At 36.2% G+C, this 20,506-nt stretch overlaps 1 protein-coding gene across 2 annotated transcripts in view; it reads left to right on the top strand.

The window, feature by feature from the left end:
- The first annotated feature begins 326 nt into the window (after positions 1–326).
- Positions 327–20,506, top strand: part of HIBCH (3-hydroxyisobutyryl-CoA hydrolase) — a 37,688-nt gene continuing 17,508 nt past the window's right edge. The window contains exons 1-7 of one of the 2 annotated variants that reach the window (XM_080346639.1): positions 327–392; positions 1,320–1,362; positions 2,114–2,254; positions 3,651–3,735; positions 4,646–4,726; positions 6,782–6,834; positions 18,706–18,784. In XM_080346639.1, coding sequence (XP_080202765.1) covers positions 361–392; positions 1,320–1,362; positions 2,114–2,254; positions 3,651–3,735; positions 4,646–4,726; positions 6,782–6,834; positions 18,706–18,784 — 514 coding nt within the window. In that variant the 5' untranslated portion in view covers positions 327–360. The remainder of the gene's footprint in view (positions 393–1,319; positions 1,363–2,113; positions 2,255–3,650; positions 3,736–4,645; positions 4,727–6,781; positions 6,835–18,705; positions 18,785–20,506) is intronic. The other variant, XM_080346640.1, reaches the window with a different exon arrangement.

Here is a 20,506-nt window from a genome sequence, read left to right on the forward strand (position 1 = left end):
CCGCAGCCCCGCTTACACGCCCTCGTCAGCCGCCGCGCTGGCCGAACGGGCTCTTGAGGCGGGAACCGGCGGCCGCCCGCGGGTCGCCTCACGTACGTGAGCGCTGCAGAGCGAGCGAGAGGCGGCCCGTGGAGCGGGGACTGCCCCTCAGAGCGGGCAAGGAGCCCCGAGGAGGCGACACCCCCTCAGACCCGCCGGTTCCTCGCGGCAGGGTGATGGGGCGGCTTGAGGGGAGCGGAGCCCGGCCCGCCGCCTGCCCCCCCCGCGCATGCGCCCTGCCCCCCGCGCGCATGCGCCCTGCCCCCGTTCCCCGGCGAACCGCTCACCCCGTGACGGCGATCGATCGCGCCGGCTGCCGCCATGGCCGCCCGTGTGCTGGGGAGGCTGCCCAGGTAATGGGGAAGCGGCGGTGGCTGCCCTGAGGCACGGCCAAGCCTTTCTCACACCACCCCACATCGCCGAGGGGCTTTAAATGGCGGCGGGGCGGCTCGGCGGGGCCTGCGGCGGGAGCGCTCCTCTGGGGAGGCCTCTGGTGCCCGGCACTGTAGCCCCCTGAACTGGTGTAAAATACAATTTAGGCCTCAGTCAGTCAGGCCGAGGTTAACTTTTCCGTTCTAAAATGAGCATATAGTTTTGGATGCCGGGCGGTTGCGATGTAGCATGGTAATTAGCTGTGTTTAGTGCTCTGAAGTAGCTGAAATATAAAAGTTACTTGTTAATGTTGACAAACGCCAGGTGGCTGAAGTCCAGCAAGCACCATTGATAACTGTCTTCCTCAATATAATACAGTGACAATAATCTTATTATTTAAGTAACGTTGTTCACAAAACATCCAAGCACAAGTATCTCCTTTGAGCCTTGTTCAGGCCCTTAATAAATGTACATACACAAGGATGTAAGGGCAGGTTGGTGTTCTGGAAGCTTTGGAAATGGTACAAATTTTTGACAAGACCATTTAAAAAACGCTGGTATTTAAACATCCAGAAAAAGGCTGTAAATATTTAAGATATGCACTGCTAAGAATCAAGCATATACCCCAAGCTCTTTGTCTTGTTACTTCCAGCTTCTAACATGAACACATTGAAAACATTAGTAGGTGGCACTGATATCTGCCATCTATTTACTAGTAAGCAAATAAGTTGCCAACTGTTAGGGTCTCAGAATTGTACTCTAATTTACTTGATTTTAAAAAGGAGAATATAAGACAATTGTGTTCAGAAATTTTTCTGACAAAGCTTTGCTTAACTTAGCTGTCATGTATGTGGGCATTTTGTAGCTGATTTATGTTTTTAGCTATCTTATTTTATTTTTTTTTTCAGGGTGAAGCCGTTCAACAGGCTGCAAGTAATATTACAACATTTGGTAAGAAGAGCATCTTGTTTGACTGAATTGGAAGCTTTTAGGACTCTCTAACTCTCCTGGGACAGACAGCACATGTGACTTGTTCATATGCTCACAGTGGTTCTGAATGCCATCATTTATTGCTCAGGCATAACGTTGCCCATGTGTCTGAGCACTTTCTTACAAGTTCATAGTACACTGCAAATTAAAGCTTAATTATTTTCACCTTGCCTACTTTTGTAGTTAGGGTCTATGTTAGTTTCTGTATTCCTTAAATATAATTAAACAGTGAGTTTGAAACCAGTTGTGAAAATACTTTAGTGATTTGTTCTCTCCTGTTAAAAAAAGTTACTTACAAAGCAATGAGTACATTTGGGTTTGCAATATCAAACCACCAATAGAAAACCATGGAACTGTCATTGTTATAATTGTTGCAGGTATTTTCTGAATGTGAGTCTTAAAGAACCATGGTTTTGTTTGTTTGTTTGTTTTTAATGAACTCCAATGTCATTGTCAAAGAGTGTGCGGCTCAAAAACTTGTCTGAGGTTTATTACACTGAGGCGCTCAAACATAAAGTGATTTCAAAAAAACTGTTTAGGAAATGCAACTAAAACTTGAAGTACAGCCTGAAAGCCTTAGCATACAATTCCAAAACACGTTTTATGATCTTAAATAGTGCACTTTGAGAATGTATGCCCATAAACACTTTTGTATGTTACTCAAGGTATGCAACTGATCACATTTGCTTTATGTTTTTTTTTGCACGTACAGAAAATGTCTAAGCAAACAGATTCAACAGCTGAACTGTTGTTGGAAAAGAGAGGAGGTGCAGGAATAATAACTTTGAATAGACCCAAGATTCTCAATGCACTAAATTTTTCCATGATCCAACAAATGCATTCACAAATAAAGGTTAGTAGCTCCACTTCTGCCCATCCACTATACATGTATTATCTGAAACCAAATTTGAAATTCAGTCTGAACTCAGTGTGTGGATTTAAAGAATGAAAGTCTGTGTGAGTACATTGTCCAATGAACTCAGATTTATAGGGTGTGAAAGAATAGACAGTTTCCAGCAAGTTAGAAAGAGGATAAAACATGTCAAAGAAAGCAGCTGTCAGACAAAATTAAATTCAGCATCTAGATAGTTAAAGAGGCACCTATATTAAAACCAGAACTGAATTAAAAGCAAGCAGCGCTCAGCATTTATATGTTCCTTTTGGCAACACCCAGCTGGTCTGTCATGCACACATTCCAAGCTATACAGTGTTGTCACCTCTAGATTTGGTCCACGTTCTGTGGGAAGGCTGCGTGGCTGAAATAAAAGACACAAGCCATTAGGAAGCAAAATGCTGTCAGTGTCATTCTTAAAGGAGAACTTTTTGGATTTAGAGACACTTTTTCTACAAGCTAGTGAATTAATGTGACATTTTAAGCATGTAATTAGTGCGTTTAAATTTAATTATATGATCTATTATGTTGCAAATTTATGCATTCTTCGAAGAACATTTAAAGAAATAAATACTTAATCTGTAGTGCTGAATACTGGGCTTTATTTGAAGCACAACCTTAGAAGGTCACATAATTTTAAATACAGTAGCTGGTAGAGAGAAATGTCTTATCTCTCTTTTATTCGGGTACACTTGAATAAGGGATATATGAGCATAGTTTAGGTGGGGGGAAAAGCCTGTAAAAGACATCTTTTTCTCAACACAGTTGCACCACTGCTGGAGTCTTGTACCAGTGTATTTAATTCAGAAAAAAAACCACAACAAAACAAAACAAACCCAAAACATAGTCTTTTTACTTAGCAAAACATCTGCACACAAATTGATTTGATCCAGTCCTTGATTAGCATTGACTGCAGTCATTTTGACAAAATCTGTCAACAGTTTCATGGTGTTTTCCTTGCCATGCATCTTAGATTTACACAGCTTCCATGATTTGGCCTGAAACATTGTTATTATATTTTCTATATTCCCAGCTTTCTGCCCCAGGATTGTGTTCCCATTGAGATTTACGTCAGGCCCTCTTTTAGGGAGTGCTGCCTTCAGAGTTTGGGAGCTCTGCACAGGCATTTTTCTGAAATACGAAACACAGCTCTGCTGGTCTGCTGTGTAGAGGCTGAATAGGACCCAGGAGTGGCAGAAAGACGTTGAGCTCTCAAACTTCAGTTTAAGACAAACTATTTTAAATATGGTTTGATTTGCTTTTTCAAAAAGTAAAAAAAAGGATTCTAGACTGTATAAAGAGAAAGCATTTTTTGCAAAGCTTTTCATCTTATGTGGAAACATTTACTTCTTTTTAGACTTGGGAGAAAGATCCTGAGACTTTTCTAATAATAATAAAGGGACCTGAAGGAAAAGCTTTTTGTGCTGGCGGTGACATCAGAGGTAAGGACTACAGTCACTTAAACATTTGACATATCTTTGCCAGTTACTACTTTCATTAATTTCCTTTATTTACTGTGACTCAGGTAAACAGAGGCTTGCTACACCACAGGAAGAGAGATTAGTTGTGTTGACTACTTATGACACCTGGATGTGCAGATGTTATTTGTCAGGAGACAGCTGTCAGAACATTGTATTAAAGAGTAGAAATTGGGCTTTTATTAATAACTGGTGATATCAGCCAGTCATTCCTAGGAATAAAGTGTTCTTGTCTGTATTGTTTTCTTCCCAGATTTTCATTACTAACAGCTTCTTTACAAGAAATTTCAAGAGTCCTAATAGGTAGCTCTGGTGCTATTGGACAATTTGTGTCTGATGTTTGAGATGGCTAGATACAGAGCTGACACTGGTAGTCAATGCATCTGTGATTATTTTGTTATTATGAATTGTAGGAAATCTCCAAACTCTGAAAATTAGCAATTGTTTCAAATTTTAGGTAAACAAGTAGCACAGGTTATTGTTAAATTATGTGCTGCTCTAATTAACTTCTCATTTTTAGTATTCAGTCTTAAGTATAATCAGTTTTAAGTGACTGTTCTATATATTCATTTGAAGTATCACAAACAAGACTACCAGACATTAGAAGCAGTTCCATACCATAGGAAGTAGACTGCACTTTCACGAGTATGTGACAAAGTCTCCAGCACAATAGAATTGACTCAAATTTGAAACTTGGCATTCATATTTACGTTTGAGCAAATTCTCTCAAATAAAAAAAAAGCAGTATTAAGTTGCTATTTGATTGCTGTAGGGAAAAAACTGTTATCATGTGATACTTTTTGCTTGTATTACTTGTGATTTTTTACTTGTATTTTCTATTAAACTTATTTTAAAAAAATTTATTTCTCTTAAGCCATCGCAGATGCAGGAAAAGCTGGAAGTAGACTGATACAGGATTTCTTCAGAGTAGAATACAGCCTGAACAATGCCATTGGTATGTTTAATATCAAATTTTGAAGCAGCACAGTTTTCATAATAATGGCTTTAAATCTAAATTCACTTGCTCTCTTTGCTAATCTAAAAAAGACTATGATAACATAACAGAAGTAGTAATTTTTTTTTAACCAACTTCAGTACCAGTAGTGTAACATGTCTCATTTTTATACTTTGCATGCAGGGTTTATTTCTTTTGCTAAGATATTTTGACAGCTACCTCATCCCATTCCATTTTTCTGGGTAGTTATATTTCTACTATGGATGAATTAAGTCTTAGGTGCAGACAGTGCACTTCTGCACTAAGTATCATTAGTCTGCTTCAAAGAAGACCTGAGATGAAAATAGATGCACAGAAAATCATTAATATTCAGTCAGAAAGCAGAAGATCAAATTATGTTAAAGCTTTCAATTTAAATAAACTGCATAAATGAGTACCCAGGCCAGGAGATAACTGCCTTATTTTATTGCTAAGAACCTAGGAGTACATGGTCTTAAAATAACTAACAGCAAAGACACTGGGTAAAGTTTACTGTCTTAAAGGATTTTAAGAAAGGATATTAATTCTTTAGAGTACAAGTTGAATGTTTCAGTGAGAAGAAACTGCTCCAAATGTACTTTAATTGAATACAGTTTTAGTTTTTAAACACTGTAGCTAGTGTTAGTCAGCACAGGAGGAGAGGTGAACAAGTTGCCTATCAATTTATGTTGACAGAAGAGCATAGAGTTAGAGTAATTTCTGAGAAGTTATTTTTACTTTGTTTGACAGATATTCCAGTTATAGCATGTTTGTCGTGTACCTTTCTTGCCTTCCTGAAAAAAAAGTTTAAGGTTTCACATACCTGGGAAAAACTAGTATTACCATGGCAGTTAGACTAGATGATGGTTGTAGGTCCCTTCCAACTAACTATTCTAGTCTATTCAAATATTAAAAGTGTACATACTTGAAAAGTTGTGGGCTTTTTAATGATTAGGGTGTTTTTAAATGGTATGGGTGTTCTATGTCTATAACACATGTAATTAGAAAACCTAGATTTTTAATAACTTTGATATGATTGTAGTCCTTCAAGACTGAAATTTCTTCCAAAAATATTTATTTATATCTTACATTTTACAACTTAAAATATACAGCATTTTCTATTGGAAAAGCATGCTTCTATAGAAATTTAGCTCAAAGACTAACATCTAGAGCCCGTCCATTAGCTTACACGTTCTATTTTCTAACTACTAATTTGAAGAACTGAGCAGCCTTTAGAAATAGTTCTTTTTTTAAACAAGGTTCGATAGTTGCTGCAGAAAAGCTAGCAACATGGCTGCAGCAGATATCTGTATCAACAATCTGACTGAACTTTGAATCTGACCTGAAAACACTGACTATGAGGCAGCAATTTCATTCACAGTGAACTTTTGAGTCTTTCTATGAATGGTAATTGAAAGCATCAGGTCTCTAGTTTTATGCTTCCTAAAGGCCCCAACAGATAAAGTTGATAGATAAAACTGGTGTTGGTACTTCAGGGCATTATCATCTCAACCTGCGTGTGCCACATTCAGGGTTGCAACATGCAACAGAGCTGGCAAGACAGAACATGTTTGCATAGCAGTTGTTCATAGTCACATTTTGTCTGAAGCCTCCCAGTGCATCCAGGTTTGTGGTAAAGTACTGGAGCGCGGGGACACACTCTGCGCTGTTAATCCAGGCTGTGAGATGGGGTGAAAGGGAAATTGTTGTGTCCCAGTGTCCTACAGAGCTATTTGTAATAGCCAAATGTGGCTAAATTGTCAGGTACTCACATAACAACCAATCTGACATTTGATGGTTGTATAATGTTCTCTTACAACACTCAGAATCCAGCAAGTCACTAAATGGTGTTTGTTTTCATTGCTTAAGAATTACATTAAATACCTTCATTATAAGTTGCTATTTTACTGTTTAATTTACCATATATTTTCTATTGCTCTTCCTGAAGTAAGACATGGGGAAATGTGTCATGTATACAGCTAGTCACAGGTCCACTCTTTTGAAGAAAATGTACGATCTTTTTTACATTTCTTACAGCCACTTGCAAGAAGCCGTACGTGGCACTTATCGATGGCATTACAATGGGAGGGGTAAGTTACATGCCTTGGTGTGATATCTGATATATTTTGCTTTAAAGTAATCTAATATTCTGTACTTGAGTTGAATGAAGCTCACATGTGTCATTTCAAACATTTCAATTCAAGAACAAGCATCGTAATGCGAGCCTTTGTCTCTTGCTTGTCAGGATAGATGGCTGCTCTTCCAGTGCTTCTGCTGTCCTTTGACAGCTAATGCAACTGCTTTCTCTGAGGATCTGGTGACTGAGGCAAGGAGCAGGATTCTGTCACTCTAGGAGACACCCTTCACAAAGATTTTCAGAGTACTCAGATCCGAGTTTGTAGATCATACAAGAGCTGACAATTTTCTGCTCAAAGTGTATTAAAAAATATAACTATATTCAAATACAATTAAAGTAGAAATCGGAAAAATATCATTCTAAGCTATACTCTAAGAGACATTAATGAGTTCTCTATTTTTCCAAGAAATAATCTGGAAATGCATCTATTTTCTCATGTCTACAGTACTCCTAAAATATTACTTCCCCCATGTCCCCACCAAGGCTGCACCTTATTACTGTAGCAACCTAGAGAAGAGTCGATCCTATTGCTAGTTACCCTCAGTGCTAATAATTGCAATTGTTGGCTCTAAACACTGTGAGTTGGTAGTTAAAAGGGCAATACCATGCTTTTCTACATGCTAAAATGCAGTTCAGTTTGACATCTATTGGATATATTTGCACCATAGCAGGGAGTAGAATACAATAATCTTAAGTTATTTTGAACAATGCTGAAGTCTGTCTGTCACACTGTCACTTAGATTGTTTTCTTGCACATCAGTATATGGGTGTACAGTCTGTTTAAATGAAGTTTGTTAAAGACAGCATGCAGAAAGTGGAACACCACATCATCTATCACCTCTCATGACTCTTCCCTTTCTATCTTTCCTTATACATTTTGTCTGCTTTGGTTGTGGTCTTTTCAGCTTGTGATCTAGACATGCAAGAGCTTTCTTCCCCTTTGCTCCTCTGCTACCAAGCCCCAAAGATCTCCACTAGATAGCCATTTTTTCCTCCCAGTCTGGTATGCAGAAATTGTTTCCAGAATAAAGAGGACTAGTCTTGTAGCTCTTCCTGTGGAAGAAGGTTTGTTTTGAACACAGGAGACCTGAAGATTTGTGGATAAGAGATATTTTATGGAGTTTTGTGTTAGTTTTGAGTGGTGTTCTATGCTTTTCCCTTTTTACCACCTTCCCTGACTATAGGATTTGGTTTGATCCCTCTAAATGGACTAGTGCTTACATAGGAAAAGTGCATTAGCTCCCATGTTTCCCCCACCCTCTTCTCTCACCATGTTCAGTGCTGGGAGCTCCGTCAGAACTGACCTTAACCAAACTTCAGGCTTGCATCAGCTGTTTTCTATTATGGTTCGCTGCAGTGGGATTTTATAGATTAAAACCTCTAAAAAAAGCCCTTGAACTTGTCATGGTGATACTATTATCTTGTTTTGCTTGCTGTATGGAAGTACTCGGTGCTACTGTAATTATTCACTAGAACTCCATACATTTGAAGGAGTTACTCTATTCAAGGAATAATTAGATGCTTTGTTTTAAATCACTCAGATGCTAGCATATATGTTTTTAACACAATCAGGTCATATTTATTCTGTTTCATATGGTCAAGTTCTTAGTCCCTACAAGGCAGTGTGGGAGCTAGAAACATTTGCCACTTACAAGCTACAGTAAATGCCTTTAAAAAAATTTCCGTTCAAGCCCTTGGGTTTAAAAGCAAGTGGTTTTAGCTTAGGCTTAAAAATCAAGGGACACCTCTTAAATACTGCAATTTCACTACAGACCATTTATCTATGAATGAAAATGCAACCAAGTCAATCTCAAACTTGCTGAAAAAAAAGCAGCACTGTGCACATCAAGTGCTCTGTTGTTCTAATTTAGAATAAACTAAAAATCAGACAAGCGAATTAGAAACTCACTAATTATGTGCTTAGATAGTAAAAGTTACTACTGATGCATTGATATCATAGATCTGTGATGGTTAAATTTGGAATTGTATAAAAAAAAATGAACTGGTCCCACTTCAGCATTGTTAGCTGGAGGCTGGTGGATGGCTTTCTTTAGAGTTTAGTTAGCCAACAGATGGGGCCGTGGAGCTTGTTTCTGCACTTCCTTGCCTATATGCTCATGTATGTTCATCAAAAATTGATATTCAAGGTAAATGTATCTCTTGTACTTACTCAGAGCAGTAAGTGCAAATGACAAGTATGTTCGATGAAGCAAAGATGACTGCATTTTACTAAAAAATCGTGAAACAAGTTATAAATACCACATTTACTGCTAAAGGGTGTATACCATTGAAGGGAACACAGCTCGGACTCATGCTGCTAAAAACTACTATTCAGATTATTTCAGTTGAGTTCTATCCAGAGATTTTTATTTATTTGAAATGAAATACCTAAACAGTGGACAAGAAATGCAGTATTTAAAACATTTTTGTTTGGTTTAATATTATTGTCTGTAAATGACATCCTAACTTTGGGCTTCTTGGTTTTAGAAAAGCCCAAATCATTCCTGAGTTCTTTGGAGTTGAATAGAAGCGTGCTTTATAATTGCAGTCTAAATCTATGGTGATAAATAGGGCTTTGCACAGAATACACTACTGCGTCAGATACTTTCTCTAACATACTAAAAGGATTAATAAAAATGTATTTTAAAACTGTTTCACAGTCAAATAAAGTACACTAGAAAGATTTGAGTAGTGGCTTTCAGTTGATTTGGCTGAGAATTCAAGGTGAATATTTGACAGAAAAAGAAATGCTGGGCATAGACTTTGGAAGTTAATGAATGGGGTTCAGGTCACTGGACTAACTTTACTTAAGCAAAGTTAAATAAAAATAGATAAAGCAAATTTAAAACTTTAGTGACATATTGCCAAATAACAAGTACATCATTTTTAGGAGCAAAGGCCATTGCTTTTAGTGTAGGGAGGAATCTATGACAGTGTATACAAACTACCCACCTCCTTAGTACCATATCCTAGAGCATGCATGATTTAGAAACTTCCTGAGTTAGGATTTATTTCAGAACCATGGTGTTAATAACCATCAGTAATCCTGCTGACCTCTCCATTCATCTGGTATTTTTTGACAAGTTATACTTCTTGCTTTAACAATTAATAGTTTGAGTTTTAGGATAACACCTTCCTGTGGGGCAAGTAGATTTTAATTATGTGATAACATGCAACGTTTTCAGTACAGAAATAGAGTTTGATAGAGTTGACAGCTCTCTTAAATAGTTTGCAAAGCCCTTTGAGAATCTTATTTTCTAATCATGTTTAGGGAGAGTAAGAGGAAGTTGAAAGTTTATTGTATCTTGCAATTAAAGGAGAGAAAGGTCACCCAACGTTATTTCCTTACCACAACTCTCTTAGATTCTAGGGCCCACTTTGTGAGTTCTTTTTTTAAAGAACTGTTTGAGTTTGTGTTAGTCACTCAGGTAGTGTCAAATATGTTAAGTTTTAGATTATATGGAAGTATAGAGTTGAGAGAAGCCTCAGGATTATTCATTTGCACTTGAAGAAGGGTTAAATATAGCAAGGTAATTGCTTAGCAGTTTTTCAGAACTCTACAACAGCAGGAATTAGTTATTCTTTCAGGTTATGATTCCCCAGTGTCTAATTTAAGTCTCTAGTATGTGTAATCAATATATTCTTGTCTTAGTCACAGCTCTCTAAGAACATTTTGAGATAGTTGCATTCCTTGCTCCTAGTCATCTCTCTTTAATAGGGATAAGGATAGTTATTCAGCCTTAACTATAGATTAAGTCTCTTGGTCTTTCTGCAGTCCTCTGGAATCTCTCCAATTTGTGTGCTTTACAGTTCATTACTAGAGACCAGACAGTATTTCAGCTGGAGAAATCGTCAGTACCAAGTAGAACAGAATAATTATCCTCCATATATCAGAGAGATAATCTGTCACAAATAGCCCATTTAAATGTCAGCTTCTCAAAGCATCAGGTGCTAGGAGACCATCACTTCTAGATTTTAAGAGAGTTTACTGAGACTAGAAATTAAATTTCTAGTGAATACTTTCCAACAGCTAAATTAATATGATGTTCTCTTGAACAATATTGCTAGAGTTTGCTACAGGTTCCATGGGGATTCTACCAATATAGTTACAGATGTCTAAACTTATACTTTAGCAGTTCTTGGTCAGCAGTTCTTATTACATTATGATTTCTTATCAAGTAAATTGGTAGTGATGTCATAAGCAGCTTGTATGTTATATGTTTTAGTCAATAGAATTCCAGCACACACAGGAACTGGAGTTGAGCAATAGCTGTTCTTATCCTGTTCCATTTTTATCCAGATTGTGTGGCTATAACTCTTCAGGAATGTTCCATTCCCTGCCAACATATATGTAAAATTTCTGGCATACATCTGCAAGTAACACTTTTTCCCTTGTTTCTTCCAAAACATGTTTAAAAAAGTCAACATCAATGTTGAATTTAAATTACATATTTGTAAATTGGAATTATTTGTTGTTTTTCTTTTTTTATTGCAGTGTAAGATAAAGCACACCTTTCTTACTACTGCAGATAAAAAGCATAAATAAAATTCTTTATTCCCAGGCTTCACGAGTTACCCTCTGCATTACAACTGGGTGCACTGCTGCGGTAGGTGGGAGGAGGGAAGGGAAGGAATGTCTCAAAGATTCCACAGTCCACAGCCCAGTACCAAACCCAGTTCCTAGTGATGTAAAAGTAGGAGAGAAGGGTCTGCCCTGGATCTCTGTGCCATTTGTAGGTACAGACATCTCTACAGAGTCTGTCCTTCTGAGCAAGTTACCTGGCATTGCTGTCTGTCTTTTCTTGCACACTAGTGAAACAGAATCATTGTGAACATAATACGTGACGTTTGCCTGTTCTTTTCCATAAAAAGTATTTAAATAGAAGTTGTGAGCCTCTATCTAAAACCAAAGTTAAGATCTCGTAAACCACTGAATACTGACATTTCCATATGTTTAGCTGAAGTGACAGAAGACTGAAAGAGGAAGGTGGGAAGTGTAAAGACAACCGACTGCTTTACTGCATCATGACCTCACTTGAACTGTGAGCTGTTAATAGAGAATCTGCCAGAAAAGCATCCAGACAAATACGATAGGCCGCAATAGCTGCAGATGCTATGTAAACATTTAAGTTAGGTGTCTTCTGATATTCCTGAGGCAAATAAAACCACAATGGGGTGCAGGGGAAGCTCCCCATTTTCCTCCACATTGTAATATGTTTTTCCATCTGTTTTTTTTTTTTAATTTATTTGCTCTTAGGACGTATTCTTAGAAGTTGTGTGCATATATAGCTCTTACACAGAGGTGTAAATAGCAGCATTTGAGACTAGCATTGAAAAGCTAGGAGACATTAGAATTAATTGTATGTGTAAAATCTCACATTTTTTGCCCACTTGTGATACAATTTTTAATTAGAGGAATGTGCATCCATCTTTGGTTTTGTGTTAATGTATGCTCTAAAATCTGCTCTGAAGTTAAATGGTCATATTAAACCTGGAAAAGCTGCTTTCTGATTCTCTCCCTCTCTCTGGAAACTCATGCATGTGCACCACAGAAGAGCTTGTGGCGTTTTTTGTTGCCAGTGTTTCAAAGCTGAAGGCAGCTTTTACTGTAATACAGAACACAGATTTTGCAGTTAGTCATTTGTCATACAAATCTTTGTGAGATTGACTTGGTGTACCACTTAGCTTTTGTAATATAGGATGTTGAAAACAATGCTGAGGCAATATGAAGAAAGGATGCGCTCTTTGCTTGATATTACAGTATACTTACCATCTGGTCTGCCTGCTAAGCTCCTGCCTGTGATCCAAGGGATAAATGTTGCACTTCACTTTGTAGCTAATTGAACTGTAATATCAGCAGCTCTTGACATCACCAAAAAATAACCACTGAATGTGTAATAATTTGCATGTGATGTTGTTCCCCAAAGAGCTTGTCATAAAGCACTGCCTTGAAAACAAGTACTTTAAATGATGGGTCAGTACTGGTGCAGTAAGTAAAACTCCTGTCCCAGCTCTACAATGACTGCATTATTCAGCATACGTTATGAAAAGGAATTAATTCCACTATTTTACACCCAAAGGGAAAAGCAAGCTTCATGAATGTACACGGTACAGGTGTTGGTATTATGCAATTGTACTGCACTTAATATTTTAGAATTACAGAATAAGTGTTTGCATTTGCATTCCTGTGCAATGTAATAACATACAGATCACAGAGCAAAAAATCATTTGTCTACTCCGAGACTGAAGTTGAAGTTTTAAGCTGCACTTTCTAGGGTATTATTTTTTTCTGACACCTGTGTATGTTTAAAGGAGGTTTTATTTGTGGCTTCATGGAAAGGACTTTCTTAGCCCTACATTGCTGACTGTCATTGCAGTGATCATTTAATACCAGACTCCTTCTTGCTAAAAGCTGCACTACTTTTCTCTAATTCTAGGCATTCATGTAGATGCCTAGTCTCATATTGAGAGTTCTCTAATTATTTCCCTCTCCTTCCCTTTATTACAGATCAAGGGAAATAGGTTCTGAAGAGAATTATCTTTGCCTGCTTCTCCATCCTTTCATATTTCTGCTAATTTTTCTCCTTTCCAGAAGAATTCAAATACTCATTTTCTCCTGGATTTAGTTTTAATCTTATACCTTCTAAGCACTTTTTCTCGAGAAATAGCACATCATTACAAAATGCCCTCAATTACTCCTGTCATCCCAAATAACTGTGCCCCTGTTTAAATAAAGTTCTGTTGCATGTGCCTATCTTAAACAATAAGAAGTGTTTCCTCAATTTTAAGGTAAACCCAAAACTTAGTTACACATTGGTACACGTTGATGAAATGAGTTCACTCCTGTTCTCCCTGCAGACATTAAGATGTGGTGAGTTGGACATACAGATTTCTTGCAGTAGCTGAATTATTAGGTGATATAGAGGGACAAAGGGACAGAACTTGTCTTCCAGAATTTTAGAAACAATTTAAAAAGTGCTTACTATTGTTTTCTGAACATACACAGCCAGTTATGTATAGGGGGACACTAGGGAACAACATTGGGCAATAAAGAATGCTTTCAAATTTAACACTAGAAAAAGTGTCACTTGTTAGTAATTAATTACTTTTGCTATAGACTCTGACATGAAAGAGCTTTTAAAAATTCAAACTAAATTCTGTTGATAAGGGTCACTCATTGTTAGCAGCATTGGTGCATGGAATGGCTGATGTTTGGTGGTTTTTTTTTTTTACAAGTTTCACTGTAAGAAGAACCTAAGTGATTACTATTAATATGGTTGGATCAAATTTGTTTACATAATTAGGGGTCAGAAGAACAGGACTGAAACATCAGATATTATTACAGAGAATCTGTCTCCAGTGAGCTAGTTGTGCTTCTGTGAGAATCTCTGATGCATAATCAGTATGTGGAAATTAATATTTTACATTTAAATCCTATTACATTAATATTTGTTTTAAAATACCACACGAGATGATTGAAATGTTAAAAAAACTCCACTGTTTTAAATGATATTTTTAAAATACTTTAATAAGAGTTGATTTATCTTTCATCAACCAAATAAAGTGATATTCTTAGTCCAGATTGATCTGTTATACTGCATTGCTCTGGTTCACTAAGTCATCTTGTCTGTTAGTATCTACAGATAAAAACAGATTATAGTCTCTGGAGTGATCCATAACATTAGCGATGAACAAAGATTAATTTTGATTCAGTTTAAGATTTTCTATGTCTGGCTGCAGGGGATAATGCTCTTACGTCAGTGATTTTGGATCTAACATCACTATAAGCTCCTGCTGCTTCCTGAATCAATTCCACTCACTTACTTTGCTAACTGATGCTTTTCAAAATGTTTTTGCTGCACCTTGGCAATTTTTGTAAATCTGTAGTCAGGTATATTTGCCCTTTGTTGTGTTACACTCAGTTTGTTTGTTGATTGTGACGATTCTTTTGTGGTTCTAGCCCTACCAACAACTGTATTCTTATGCAATTAAAAATGAGTGTGATCATGGCATGTTAACTGGTGCAACAGGACTTTCACTGCAGACAGTATTAATATTGGTGTTATCACAAAATTGTTTGCTTGAACAGCTAAGAATTCTTTATCAGCTTAGTGAAGATGATAAAAGGAACAATCCTGAAAGCTTTTTCTGTTTGTATTTCTTTTTTTCTGTTGTTTATGCTTTCCTAGGCAGTGATTACAGTCTGAGTTAGGTTATTTAGTAAATAGACTAAATATAATTTATGGTTTTGCTGTGACACAGGTCTGTTTTTATGTACATGAACAGATGTTTATACACGTCATTCAGGAAGGGCATATTTATTTTGTGCTGCATGTTGTGGTGTCCCTCAATTTCTTAATAAGTTCCCTAGATGCGATAAGTTCTCCGATTTACTAATATGGGTCATTCTCAATTTAAGATACTATAAAACAGCCTTCCAGCTACAGTTTAATTTTCTGTATTCTGTTTCTCCATCTATCAGTAATTTGCACCTTGGTTTTCATTTGAGAAATACTTCTAATAAGGTTCTGTATTCATCATGATAAAAAAATGGAAATCAATGATAAATTTTCTATACACAATCACATAATGACTTTTGAAATATGGCATTGAGTAGGAAATCGTGTATCCGAAGTAAAATTCAGATACTCTACTGGCTGTTTCAGAAGCTTGTTGAGGAATTCAGACAGAACTGCCTATAATATCATGTGCCTTATTGAGGCGAACTGAGCCTAATAGTTGAGCTGTAATGCACTGGTTTTAGGATTAATATCTTAATATCCATGCAGTAATAAATGTAATGTGTAACCAAAGACCTGCATAGCTAATTGATTTCCAGTAACACATTGTCAGACCACCATTTCTGCTCTTATCTATGTTTTTGGTTAATTCATATGTAAACCCTACAAGAAGATTGTTTAAATTAATTGCTTGGTAATTTCTTAACTTTTAGTCTTATTCTTTAAGTATCCTTTATGAAATTCAAACATTCAGCTGTCAACGGGGAAAAAAAGTTCAATGCCATTAATTAAGATAAACTATCTGCATTAAAAAACAAGCTTGATTCACCATAGGAATCTATTATCTTGGAAAAGTCTGAAGGAAGATATTAGCTTTAGTATATATTTTAACTCTAGTTGTGTAAGATTTCAGTTAAATTTGATTTTTAAAAAGCCAGAAATGAAGGAGGAATGCATTTAGACTTCCTTTACTTGGGATATTATTATATTAAACTAAGAAGCATCTGTCCTCTGTATTAGATGGAGAAGGTTAAACACATACAGTGAGTGTGTTAAAATAACTATTTGGGAAGTTGCAAATAAACATTAGAAAGCACATGATCACTAGTTTAATAAATTACTGCGGTTTGTACCCTCAAAGCACTAACTCATTTTTCTCTCCTTATTTTATCTTTATGTTGGATTATTTAGAAATGATCTTCAAAGAAATAAGGACATATTTGCATTATTTTCTTTATAATGAATTAAAAGAAAATATAGTTTTAGTCTTTTAAATATACATCTAAAATTAAGCTCTTATCTATAATATAAAGCTTGAAGGCTATCTAAAAAACAAATCCAATTATGGCTTTAGTGCCTGAAAAAGTGAAATCTGATTTAATTACTTCTTTCAAGAGAAAATTTCCTCTTTCAACTCTTTATTTTTAAAACTCTACAGTTATTTTTATCACTGTAAAAAAGAACAAGCCTGGAAGAGCAGCTCTCTTCATGGATTTCACACTCTAGTCTTTGTTACTTAGTACTCAAGCTGAAAACTTGAGTCCTTATATAAACTTCCAATTGTCTCGAAAATAAGCCGGAAAAAAAGCTTTATGATAGATACTATTTACATTAGATGTGGGATTAGGAAAAAAGTAATTTCAGCATTAGAAAGAGCAAAATGGGCATGATTTTTAAGTTTCATTATCTTCATAGAAAGGTTGTCATTATCGCTGAACATGCATAAAAACAACACCAGGCTTTACCAGATACAGTGAAAATGTGCTGTTATGATGTTTTTTAACAAGTTAGAAGTGATAACGTCACATTTACATTTCATTGAAGACTTCTAGAGCTGGTTTTGGCTTAGTCTCTGGATATAAAATCATACCAATTACCTTAAGTGTCCATTTCTCAGGAAATTAGTCTGGAATCTTAAAGACATAATACATCTCTATTAAAACCTGAGACTGGCAGATATTTATTTTACAGAAAAAAAACTTGAAGACATTTTCCAGTTTAGTCAAGTGTCATCCTAATGGAATAAGCAGTGACAATTAATTTCTTGCTGGGCAGAATTTGAGGAGAGGCCAGGGAAAAATGCATGAGAATGGTGTGAGGAAATGGATGTAACTTGTATTAAATTGAAATAACTTTTTAAAATTTTAATGTAAACCCCACCCAAAGATGTCCGTAGATAAGCAAAATGACAAGAAGCTCTACTATGTTCTACTCCCTCCTTAAAATCTTATCAGATCTGTAGCGCAAGTGTGAGCCCGTATCACCCAATTAATCCCACTGTTCTTGATGTAAAGTATGAATTACTGTGAACACTTTTGTGAACACCAGTAGCCAGATAAAGTGCCACTTTTCTAGTATCTAAACAATTAGAAATGTTACTTAAAAAATCTTATTATATTGTCATTAGACACTGACTTCTTTTGGCCAATGTTATTTAAGAGACCTTAGGTTAGTATAAAAATTGGATGGATAGAAGAACTAAGCAAAGGGAAATTTAACAACAAGGAAAGGAAGTAATCTGAAACAGTGGAAAGGAAAAGAGAGAAAATATCTGTATGAAAAATAATTCTTCGTAGAGGGTTTTGTCTCAAGTAAGATCTAACACACATTCTTATTGACATGTATCATGTAGATAAGTTTTGAGAAGTGAGACTTCTTCACGTGTATGTTGTGGTTGTATCCACTAATCCAAATATTCTTGGATTATTTTGAATATTATTACTAAATAACAGTAACTTTGTTGGATAAAGATTTTTCTTGAAATTTGTCAGTTTGCCTCTTGAACTGTATCTAAATGAAATTATTTTGTGTGAACTGAAATTGTATTTTTCATTTGGCCTTGCTGCTGCTTACTGCCTAAATCTGAAAAGATGTGATGGCCAATACCAGGAGTTCTTCTGCTCCTGAAGGGAAGTGTCAAATCAGGAGGGAGTGCTAGAGAATACCGGATACTTAGAAATGTGAATTCTAGTTCTGACTTGGAGAACGAAAGTCCTCAGGTTAAATAAGTGAGTTTCTGACCACATACTTTGAATTTTAATTGATAACGCTGAACTGAAAGCTTTTCCTGCTTAAAATACTTCTCTATTGATATAGTAGGTAAATATAATATTATAAGAACGGTTCGTTTTTTATGTATTAGAATTACAACTTTGTGCAATCCGTGTATATTCCAAAAGTATTGGTGGGCTTTTTTTTTTGTGGTGGTTTGGAGTAAGTGCAAAAATTATAGAGGGGGTAACATTAGCAAAAGTATGACAATTCCCGCAATAGTCTAATGGAGAAAATGGGATCACTCGTTTATATTGTTGCTGTCTCTCGTGGGTGTTTGAAGTCTATCTCTGCATGACTCATCAATCTTTCAAAGCAAATAATGTTATTTCAGCCAAATCATAAAGGTAATACAATGCTTTATTAGTGTTTGAACCGTAAAAGGCCTTTTAATATTTTGTTGAGATGTGCATGGTAAATCTAATATTATTTCATTGTAAAGCAAAGCAAGAGGTGATTACATAGGATTATGGTTATGATTATTTTTACTGGTAATTTTATAACCGTGTCTTTTGTTTGTGCTCCATGCACAGGGAGTTGGTGTTTCAGTCCATGGGCGTTTCCGAGTTGCTACAGAAAAAACAGTTTTCGCAATGCCAGAAACAGCAATAGGTAAGTATTTAAAACAGATTATCACACGTTAACGTGTCTATAGTTTCAATGTTTGTGTAATTGGGATAAAATGTCTTTGACTGAAAGCAGTAATTAAAGAATTTTAAAAAAGGAATCAGAGATGACCATATTTTCTATTAAATTAATAGAAACTTCTCTGTATTCTGGGAGGTTGAACACTGAGGTTCTTAACCTGGGTTTACTGTCTAGACTGACACAAATACCAGCAGGATACAATTCTTTCAAAACAGAAGTGGATCTGAGGAACTAGGTCTTTGCTACAGATGTAGGCAGGTAAAGTGTGAAGATCCTAGTGCAAGGATGTCACCCAGCTTTACATTTGGAGGACAGTATAAGTCAAACTAGCCATACCACAAGCTGATCTGCAATGTTAATGAGACAGATGTTGAAATTCCAGCTTTTCTTGTAGATTATTAACGCAGACCCATTACAATTGCATACAGATTGGGTGCGGGTGAGATCACAGTGTTGTCACTTTTTTTTTTAAACAGCAACATGTATCTGGTGTTTCTTAATGTTTGATCCTCCAGCTTCTTTGTCAGCTCTAAGATGTACAAAATAAAATATTGTGTCTCAGAGCTCTGTGAAGATGGTGGTATAGCTCAAGAGGAGTCAGTCAGATTAAAGTGAACTCTCCTGTGAAATCCTTTGTGTTTCCCTTCAAGCCAATCCTGGCACCAACCGGGTATCTCCATTGAGCCTGTTATGGTCTGGCATATATACTCCATTAATGCTTTCATCAGCATTCCAGTCTCTTCTCCCTGCTTATCAACAATGTTTATGAAGAGCGCTTAAAACCTATAGCCTATTGTGCATTTGTCTCCTGCAAAATTTCTAGTTTCTACATCCTTCCAGGGCAAGGGTGATTGCAATTGTTCTGATCTTTATGTCCTCATGCAGGAGAATGAGGCCAGTCTGTAATATGTGGCCCCGTTGAATGCATTTATTCAGAAATGAGAATCTTATCTGGTGGTTGAATAGTTTAAATGGCACCAGACATGGAGCCATTAGGTTCAATTTTAGTTTCACTTCGAATAATTAGTTGTAAGGACTAGTGACCATTATTTTCTTAAAAGAATTTCTGAACAATTACACAATATTAAAAGAAAGAAATAAGGTAAAAAAATCCCAACAAATAAGTTTGGGATTAGAAAAACAAAAACTATTGTGGCTCTCCAAATGCTTTTTTCCTGCTGAAGGAAAATGGTAAATTAAATAGCTTAAGCACTAACACAACATGAATTTGCTAAATGTGTGAAGTTCATAATCAGTTGTTGTACAAGAAAACCATTTGAAGGAAACTTTTTTTAACAGCGAGGTTCTTTAGCATATGAAATTACTCTAACACTAACGTTATCTTCCTTACTTGCTTCTTCAAAGGTAGTTTTAGATTAATAATTATATACTTTACATAATTTCTTGTGTTGACAAGGACTGACTTAAAAAAAATAGACTGTGAAGACATGGAAAGGAAAAGCTTAAAAGCTGCTTAGTAAATAAAGTAATTGAAACCTTTTTAGGATCAATTAGATGTAAACCCACCGAAATCTGTTTGGATTTAGGGGCTTAGCTGTTTCGATCTGTGGTGTATGTTTAAAATGTCTAGCTGTCTAGATGTTTATTAATTGATTTTTTCATATGTTCAGTTATTTCAGTAGGCATTACACCTTTCCTGTGAAATGAAAACAAAGCATTCATTCA

The sequence above is a fragment of the Nesoenas mayeri genome, assembly GCF_963082525.1.
Source record: "Nesoenas mayeri genome assembly, chromosome: 6".
Taxonomy (NCBI): Eukaryota; Metazoa; Chordata; class Aves; order Columbiformes; family Columbidae; genus Nesoenas; species Nesoenas mayeri.